The sequence below is a fragment of the Pygoscelis adeliae genome, unplaced genomic scaffold (assembly GCF_000699105.1).
Source record: "Pygoscelis adeliae isolate BGI_AS28 unplaced genomic scaffold, ASM69910v1 Scaffold252, whole genome shotgun sequence".
Classification (NCBI taxonomy): Eukaryota; Metazoa; Chordata; class Aves; order Sphenisciformes; family Spheniscidae; genus Pygoscelis; species Pygoscelis adeliae.
The window spans coordinates 1,276,384-1,286,375 of NW_008824185.1; the positions used below are offsets into that span (position 1 = coordinate 1,276,384).

At 40.7% G+C, this 9,992-nt stretch overlaps 1 protein-coding gene across 1 annotated transcript; it reads left to right on the top strand.

Moving 5' to 3' along the window:
- The first annotated feature begins 948 nt into the window (after nt 1-948).
- CDO1 (cysteine dioxygenase type 1) lies at nt 949-9,646 on the top strand. Its single transcript, XM_009334467.1, has 5 exons — nt 949-955; nt 1,809-1,905; nt 3,850-4,007; nt 6,519-6,688; nt 8,894-9,646. Exons 1-5 carry the CDS (start codon nt 949-951, stop codon nt 8,921-8,923), a joined length of 462 nt encoding a protein of 153 aa, XP_009332742.1. The 3' UTR covers nt 8,924-9,646.
- The last annotated feature ends 346 nt before the right edge of the window (nt 9,647-9,992 follow it).

A 9,992-nucleotide genomic window follows, 5' to 3' on the forward strand; every position in this document is an offset into this window, starting at 1 on the left:
GGTGTTCCGTTTCGGTGGAGGAGCCGGTGCGTGCGTTCCCTGCCTGACGGGTGGGTAAGCCGCCGGCCCCCCTCGCTTCAGCCCCTTCCTCCCCCGGGGTAGTGCAGGTCGAGGGTTTTTGCTGCTTGCCAGGTGGAAGGAAAATACCTCTTGGGGTTTTGAATCGCTCCTACTTCGCTGACAACTCATTTTTTCCTGCCATCGGTGGCTTCCCTGTCTTAAATTGCAATATAAATACATTTTATTTGAGCACTTCCTTTAAACAAACAAACAAAAAACCTCAAGACCCAAAACTTTTCCTTTTAACCTTGCTATCCTGAAAGCATCCTCCTGGCTTGACTTTCTTTAGCCTCCTTTCACCTTGCGTTGACTATCCTCCATTCAGAACAAATCACAAAATTTGTAACAGAACATAGGAAACTAAGAATCAGAAAAACAAAGTGTGCTAACATTAGAAGTATGCATGGCAGCCTTCGGGGTTGGTTTTTTTTTTTTTTGGCCAGCCAGACCTGCTGTACAGAAATAACAGCACTTGAAAAGTTCAGTCAAATGCCAGCATTGATTGCTTATGTTCTGACATCATAGGAAAAATATGTCTACCTAATATATGCACAAATTGTGGATGCAGTGAGAGGCATCATATAGATATACATGTTATGCTTTGAAAGTAATTCATTATAAGCATCCTATCTTGATTAAAATAGAGTGGTTTTATGGGGAAACTAATTAAAAAACGTTCAGTTGACATCAGTGCACTTTCTGTGTGTCCCGGCTTGCATCTTTTAGGCAAGAGTGAGGCGTCCTGTCATTGGCATAAATACTTGCTTTACTTGGCAAAGTGCGAATAGTCATGACTAAAGCTAAAATGAAACCAAGAAACCCAGTCCCACTGGGTTGCTTGCACCATAATGGCTAGAAGCACCAGCCCCGGATCAGAAGAGCCCCACTATGGAAAGTAATGTATAGAGCAAAATCCCAGTCCCCTCTCTAATGAATTCTTCAATAGGACAAGACAAGCGGCAGCTCGGGGAGGCTTGCAGAAGAGTACAAGGAAACAAACATAAGATGTTCCTATTAAAGATGTTTTCAAGCCCTGAGAGCAAATCACAGTCTAGAACGCACATATCGATAAAAAGCCTTTAGGAGCAAGCTTAGTCTTTGCCACCTATAACTTAGCACATGAAAAAATCTTAAGAAATCTTGCTCTGATAAATTTTGTTTAGAAGTAGATGCTGGCAGAAATTACCCTACAGGTGTTTTATCCACACATGAATGCTACAGTACAAGATGCAGAACTTTCAGGGACGGAGTAGGAGGACCATGTATGGAAAGGCTGACATCTTATTTCTTTGGGTTTTTTGGCTTTGTACAAATGAGTGCTGCATAACAGAAGGAAAGCCAAGAATATCTGAAAAGGAACTGCAGAAGAATGTAACCATGTATTTTTCTTGTTTCATTGCAGTCCTCTGTTTCTAATTATAAGCCAGCTGCTGAAGTGACTTCATTCAATAACTATTTTGATTTGATCCTGTCTACCACATTAGTCTCAGACTCACAGTTCCCAAACTCCAGTCATCTATGTAATTCAAAAGCAATATGATTATAAAATATTAAATATGTCAATTTTTTTTCTTCTCAGAAAAAGAACTCTTACAAAAAAAAAGGCTGAAACATACAATTTCATTTTTTTCCAAGTAAAACTTGGCTTTCAGGAAAAATAAAAATCTTTTTCTTCTATGTCACAACCTTTCTGCATAAACATTTTGGTATAATTTTGTCTTTTATAGGCACATCAGTACAGTAAAAAGCAAACACTTTGTATTTCAGGTATACGAGAAATCTTGTGGACAATGGAAATGGAAAGTTCAACTTGATGATCTTGTGCTGGGGTGAAGGGCATGGCAGGTTCGTATCCAAAGACTATGGTTTTAGCAGATGGATATAAAGCCACTGTATCTTTCACTGTCATACAAAAAGACACAAATAATCAGCCCTATGTGAGCTATCAGAAAGTGTCTGGAAACTAAGCAGTACAGAGCTTCTATTGGCACAGCAGTCCTGAATATTTGCTGTATCTTTTGCAAGTTTCATGGACATTTTTAGAGCACTCTTTTAAAAATACTCTGTTTTTCTACCAAATCTAAGCTTCCCTTCTGTCAGATGAAGTTTTTAGTCCCAGAGATACAGCAGGTCCTGTGGGCGGGATATGTGTATATGTGTCCCACATACAACACTTGGTTGCAGAAGCAGGACTTGGTGCAGTTTAAATAGTCTTTGTTCTCTCATGGTGTTTAAATCCCACCTCTCTGACAAGATGAGAAAAGTACGTTTGGGTTAGGACTGCGGGCTGTGAGGAGGGATCCCCTTTCCAGGAGTACTTGGCTTTCTTTAGGTTCATGCATCCCATCTCCTCCCTCAAAATGGACCACACTGCTGATGCGGCCTCTGGAGTCGTGTACACAGGCTGTACACTCGATCGTGTAGTCCTACAAATGTAAGGGCAGGATCTGTCCCTTGGAGGGTCTTTCACAAAACGTTGGCTAAAACAAAATACCGAATAAAAAAACCTTGCAGGTTTCGACTGATTATTCTCACATATGCATAGAAAACCGAAGGAGATGTCAGAGCTGTTTTTTGTTTGTTTTAATTGAGCATGCAATTGAACATTTACAGTATTCTCTAGGGGATGGCATGACGTTATACTCAGAGGGATATAGGAACCAAGCCCACCACCTCTACTCCTTCCAGGCTATTTCCACAAAGCCTGTAATTTATGTCAAACTGTGTTTGAGTTGGATGAGCGTTTGCTAGAGCTAGTCAAGTTGTTTTTGCTTCCTACATGAGGAGGATCAGATTGTTCTCATGGCTTGTGGAAGGAGCGTGACAACGTGGCATTTGTGAACTGTTCTGTGCCTGAAGCAAGCTCTGCTCTCTTGGCATCTCAGTTAGTAAGAAACCCTGACATTTGTTTACTGAAAACAGTAACGTGCAATACCAAGTTTTTGACTGAAACTCATTAGCACTGTACTTCCAGGAGGGCCAAATTCCCCTTTCTCCCTTGCCCCCGATGAGTGGAGAACTCTGTCCTAATCCCATTGACTTCTGTAACAGTTGGCCCTCTATTTAAAAAAAAATAAAACCAAAACTAAACTACATATCTAGCCCATATGTCTCCATATGTAGCAATTAAAACATACTTCAGAGCAAGGACACAGATCTAGCAAGCAGACAAATCATACCAGATCCTGCTGTTTTGTTCATGTTTTGCCAAGCTAGTGACGTTAACAGCTTACTGAAACTGGTTGCACTTAGTACTATCAGAGTGAGTTTTTCTTCGACAAATGCCTGTGCACCCCAGCAGTAAAGAGACCATAGAAATTAAACAGAAGTAGCTCATTTCTCCCATGTTTCAGGAGCGAGCATGGTGGATCTGCAAATATCAGGTATACTTGCAAATTTATATCAGCCTCTGCCTGGGGTCACTGTGGAAAGCGTCGTTTTGTTTCTTGACCCACAAGAGTTTTTGTGTTCTGAAGAATTTTTCTGTCCCCCTCCCTCCTCCAGCCTTCCTTTGTATTCCTCTGTGGCAAAGTCAGAGGTTGATCAATATCTGATCTTTCTCCAAGTCCTGCTGTATGTGAGCTTATCCCAATAAATTTCTAAAGTGGCAGTTTTAAGTAGGAATACCTTAGTCACTGTGAATTTTTTTTTTCCTAAGACTCTTGTGCAATGGCATTTCATTCTAGGGCTATGTCCAGATACAATATGTTATGCCATCCGTCCTATTTGCTGTACTGAAATTAAATATGTATATTGCACTGAGTTTGGTTATTCTTTTTACATATATAGCAGCATCCATGATCACACTGACTCTCACTGCTTCATGAAGATCCTACAGGGAAATCTAAAGGAGACTCTGTTTGAATGGCCTGAGAAAAAAGGGAATGGTGAAATGACTAAGAAATCAGAACGAGTTTTGAGAGAAAATCAATGTGCCTACATTAATGGTAAGCTATTAAGCTTGTTTTGACAACCACCCATCCATGAGTATTATTCCTAACATAAGAGTTCATCTGCTTTCTAGTCTCCTACCTTTAACAGTATAATACTAATGGCTTTATGCACGGTTTTAAGAACATGGCTCTCTAGATTCTGCACAAACCTGTATTTAGATTCAGTAAAACAAACAATAAAAAAATATGCTTTTAACTCACTCTTAAGACATTGCAGCAATTGCTTGATACTTAAGTATGCCGGATATCTACTCTAGACCAAGCAGCCTTCAGCACTGTGTCCATAATGACTATCTGAAATTGCTTGTAAACATAGACCTTGAATAGTATTTTGTGAGAAATAAGGGAACCAAGGTTTAGATAGCTTAATCACCTCGATTTTTTTCAAAGAAATAATCCTTTTAGTCAGTCATGGAAATCCTAGGGCAAAAATGTAAAAGCTGTCTAAGGAATAAATTGACCAGCCGGGAGCAGAGGCCCCGATCCTCAGTGCTACTTCTTGTCCAAATCAACGAAAGACTGTAGTGCTGAAGTGCAGTGTCAGAGTTGAAATGCTCAAGTCTACCCAATCTACAAAAAAAATTGCCTGACTGCACAGATGCTGAGAGACCACTAAGTCTCCACCAGTAAGGCTCCCTAGGTACCTAAATCCATGCCATTACACGTATCTGTAACTATCACCATCTTGTGCTATGCTGGAGGCCATCCTGGAGTGGCCAGCTGGGTGTAACATACTCTGATGCTATGAAAGACATTGCACATCATGCTGAACAGCAATGAGTTCAGCAGAACAAAGGCAAAGCGTCAGAGAAGGGGGCCGTCTGCCTTTTATGTGATGAGTTAAAAACTGGAGCACACACCTTGTGGGGCTGAGCTTGGGAACTCCCCGGTTGGAGGGAGCCTCATGTTGGGTTATGGACTAAGCCAGGGTGAGGGGCATTGGGGAAGAAAGACTCCTGCTCTGCAGCCCTCTGTTGAAGGTATGCCACATTAAGTGAAAATCCATAGGACAGGAAATGCAAGAAGGAGCTTGACACGTCTGCTGGTGCTCCCATGCCAGCGACATGGATTCTCAGACTCAGTCAGGTTTTCCTACCTATGCGGTTCTTTCTGATGCAAGCAATTGCACCCTGGGTGCATCTGATCCAAAGCTTCCTTGGTTGTGTTAAACAAATTTGATATCCAATTCTCTGAGGCAGTTTGGATCTCTGCCATGTTTCATAACAGATGTTTTGGCTTAAAAGAAACAGGTAAAACAAGTAGAAGGAAAACACTGACAATGTGTTGATTGCACTAACTACTTCAATAGTGAGTGACCTTCATGTTTCTATTGTGTGCTTCTTGGTTGCTCTTGTACTTTATTTTTAAGGCTAGAACCCACTAAACAGAGTTTATTTGAGTTTCCCATTAGATGACACAGATCTAGGACATTTCTTTCCCGACATCCTCTATTTAGATAAACTATGTTAACGACACTTAAGGCTTACACTTCAAATGTATCAGAGTTAAGAGTGTACTCATGATTCTCAGGGTATCATGCCTATGTTGCACAATACAGGTCTAGGTACTGTATAACATTAATTCAAGTACAAAGGCCTGAGTTGTTTTTACAGCAGGGTCATAAATTTAAATTCAAGGTCTCTTTTAAGTAGCCCAAAACCTCCACTTTAGTGTAGAATGGAAACGTTTTGTTTCGTGGATGTGATTCTTCATACCTTACGTTTTTACGCAATAGCTTGATTTCTACTCCACTGCCGCAGAAAGTGCCGTTACTTCATTAGTAACCACCCAAGAGACAGCGCCTTGTTTTATTATGTGTTCAATTATGCTTACTATTCAATTAAGGTTGGAAGTATGCCAATCACTACTAATTTGTCACCTTAGTCAAAAGAGCAGATAAATGAAAAGCCTGTTCTCCAAACTAATAAATTGGAAGGATTAATTAGGAAACAGATGCCTGCAGCAGAAGACAACTATGTCTCTGTCCGTAAGACAGTGGCCCACATACACATAGCTGACCTTTAATGTGACTGATATCCTTGTGACAGGGCTGTGAATTAGCAATACAAAAACTTTTTCCCTGTAAAATGTCTTGCTAATTTTTAGAAACGCAAACCTTCCTGCTTCTGCAGCGCCTATAACAACAGCATCTCCTAGGAAAGTAAATAACCTTTGGGAATGATAGCTAGAAAATTACTGACAGCATGGCCTTCCTTAGGTTTCTCTGGTTTTCTATTGGCCTTTATCCTGTAGCAGATAATCCAGAAGTTACATGAAGTGTGGAAGGCAATAAGGTATTTTGAATTACCAGTGTATTTAGGAATCTGTGCTAGAGAACAGCAGTCAAATTCCCTGTACCAAGTTACTTGTTGCCCATAAAAGTGCGGGCATGCCTAACTGGCTTGCTCATGAATTTTGGTTTAGAAAGCATTTTTCCAGGCATCTGAGATCTCGTTAAATCTTCCTGCTAACACAACCTCTCATTTCATGCCCTCGCTGGTGTAGACTCCATTGGCCTGCACCGTGTGGAGAACATAAGCCACACAGAGTCTGCTGTTAGCCTGCATTTGTACAGCCCACCCTTTGACAGCTGTAACACCTTTGATCAGAGGACTGGACACAAGCACAAAGTCAAGATGACCTTCTACAGCCAGTTTGGAGAAAGGACTCTCTGCGTAAGTATGGGATAACACGCTCCCCGCCCGGCCCTGGTCTGTGAGCCCTCAGCCCCTGCGGGGACAGGCACGAGGGGCTGCCCTCTTCCCTGCGCAGGGCAGAGCGCCGGTGCCCCAGGACAGGCAGGAGGTCCAGCAGCCTCGCCTTTGCCAGGGCATCCCTGTCTAGGACCAGGATAAAACCTGTTTCCAAATCCTACTCGATTTGTCGATTTGCACTTCCCTCGTGTAGAGTTCCCTGCTTTGTAGCTTGCCTCCCCTTCACCAGCAGGAGATCAGTTCTGAGCAGTGAGGAGGATTAATGAGAACTTTGCTACTAGCTAAGCATCTTCAGACAGCAAATTATGGTAAATGCAACCTAGTCAATGGAAAACTGTGAAGCAGCTACATTGTTTTGGCCAACTTAAGTCATGTGTAACATTTCCTGCCTAAAATGTTCTGCCAAAAAGCATTACATTTCAAGTCAGTTGTTTTAAACCTTGTAGCTTACTGTAAAGTAAAGAATTCTTTAATAAAGTTAATTTAAGTCTTTAAAATCAAAACTTTGACACAGAAAGACTTGCTCTGAGAGTGAGAGTAGGCTGGTTGGCTGTTGTCTGCATTCTTGAGCAATGGCATGAGATTTTATTTGGATAGAAAAGAAATCTTAAGATCAGCTTTGGGGGACCAAGCTAGGACATCTGGGAGAGTTTAATAGGGTTCCTTTTAGTGCTCTTCCATGCATTGGGAACATAACTACTTATACGGGGAGAAAAGACAGATTCTTGATGTTGAGCCACAGAGTTCAAAGTCTGTTTGGTTTTGTTAGATACAGAACACTTTCACCTTTCACTGAAGCCAGAAATTCAGTGCTCAGGAGTTTCCCGGAGTGAGCACTTAGTAAGATCCAGTTAAAGTTTTATATAATGGACAAGTACCATGTAAATTATTTCTTTGAAGCTTGTCACATTACGTGATTACAACTTTAGCAAACAGCTGAAACACAAACTTTGACCTTCCTGAGTTTGAAAGGTCTTTGAGAAAGTAAATTTATAATTCAGATTTTGAAGGGAAATAAACATGGAAAAATGTTGAGCAAAATTCACGCAAGAATTCAGTATTTGCTTGCTTTCTTTTTGTTTTAAGAGTGTATTGAATATGAAGTATGTAAGATAACAAGCAAGTCTAGATGTTTTGACTTGGACTATTTTCCTACCCTTGATCTGTAACTATTGGGGAGTGTTTGTACCTTTTGTGAGAAACTGGATCTGGCTTACAGGAGAGAGGTAAATCTTAATCATTGAGTCTCTTTCATGAATTCCTGTAAATGCAGTTCAAGTAATGGGGAAAGTGGTAGCACGTTTGGGCCATCCAGCTGCCTGAAATGTCTTCATGCTACAAACCTTCTGGTCTCAGTGAGGGTTTCTGGAAAGCTGACTGGAAAATCAAACTTTCTTCTGCTTCCCAGATCTCAAAAAGACATAGAAAGACAGAGAGCTATAAGTTAAAAACACTAAAAGAGCAATGTAAAGTATACTTGTCTGTCTTTTATGAGTGAGAAGAACTGCCTAGCTAAAGCATATTCAGTGCTTCCTCTTTGTCTTAATTTCTTCTGCAGGTAAAACACACGGGTAAATCCCTAGTGGCTTCTGGCCATGATGAAGTCTTAATTAACTAAATCTCCAGTAAATACATAATAAGTTATATAGGCCTAATAGTTAAAACAGTATGTAGTATGTCCAAAGACTTGCCCGTAGAAACAACTATTTACCCAGTTCAGGTAAAACCATGAGAATACTGATGCGAAAGTTCTCTGAGGGAAAACTGATTTTCTCTTGGGTGTCACAGCACATCAGTTCCTGCTGCCAGGAATTTTGCTGGGGGAAGTGATTTCTCTTTGCAGCCTGTCTTCCAAGCTGGACTTTCAAGCAGTTTCTGTCAAAACAAAGTAGAGCAGAATATCGGGGAGAAAAGACAGCCCGAAGGAGGAAGAACTCCTCAGCTGTCCCTTCTGCTGTGGGCTTGCTCCACAGAGCCAATAGACAGGGTGATTTTGTGAGGTGCACAGTGCCCTCTACAAAATTCTGACAAGGAGTACTGAAAATAAATACGCTAAGTATTTTAAGGTGCTGAGCTACTCCAGGAATAAAGGCCCGTGCTGAGAACATGAAGTAGGTGGTGACTCTCTCTTTCCTCAAAACAGCAACCTCTCCTGTTTCCTTTTAGGCAACAGCAGTGCCGCAGGAGAACAACTGAGAAGCACCAGCACGCATTTGCATAAGACCTGCTGAATGTTTAACCAGGGACAGAAGACTTGCATGGCTAAGGCCGACAGCCAGCTGTATTTCTATACCTTGTACATAGAAGTACACTAGGGCACCTTCCAGGCCACCCTCAGTTCCCCCGAGCAAATGCCGATTATGGGACACTAAGCTAGTGCCATAAACTACTTCAGAGGTTAGATGCCTTTTCTTAGGCTCCTGTCAGAATTAAGTAGTTTGTTTTCTGATTCTGGCCTCCTTTTAATTCCACTTCTGATATCACACTGAGAATATCAGAAATAGGGTTTTTAAACATCATCTGACACTACTTAACAGGCCTATGTGTATGTATGCTCTCAATGTAATTAATAACTATATGAACTTCTAAGCTTCCAGTCATTTGTACCTATGGGTAGTACACTAGATACAACTAACAGCAGCTCTTTTTTTTTTTTTTATTAAGTCTTTTAGGTTTTAACGCTCTAGGCCATTTTGATAATTTTGTGCATTTTTTACTTTTTATTTTTTACAATTTCATTTGTCAGATGATTGTTTTAAATAGGAGCAGCGAAATGCTTCATGCACAATGATCTTCAAAACTGATTGGGCAGAGATTTGGGTTTAGAATAAGACTAATCATACTTAATTCAGCTAATGTCCAGTTTCCAAAGTATTCTGTGTAGCTACTGAAGAAGGTAACTGAAATAAAACTGGATTTGTGCACAGATTTCAAAGTTTTCAGCCTTTTTCTCCTGGTAACTAAAATGTTCATCACACTTCACCAAAATCCACATTCCTCATGAACATCTAAGTCTTTTCCAAGCAATGCACTATTAGAAAAGGCTTTAAAAAGTTGAAAATATTTCAAACATGCGGAGAATCCTGATCCAAATTAAGTTGGTGGGAGTTCTGCCATTGAGTTCACTGATGCTTAGTTTTATCCTCCAGATTTAGTTGCAAGGAGAGAACCATCTTGAAAAAAGTTAACTCTAATTAAACATATCAAAACCAGCAAAGCTGCCCACACTGAGGCTATCCCATTCCTTTAATGCAGTTAGTACATA

Bases quoted from the DNA above. Each gene is read 5' to 3' on its own strand.
- CDO1 (XM_009334467.1), top strand. The intron at 1,906-3,849 runs GTTCGTATCCAA...TTACATATATAG, and splicing joins TGGGGTGAAGGGCATGGCAG to CAGCATCCATGATCACACTG. The intron at 6,689-8,893 runs GTAAGTATGGGA...GTTTCCTTTTAG, and splicing joins TTGGAGAAAGGACTCTCTGC to GCAACAGCAGTGCCGCAGGA.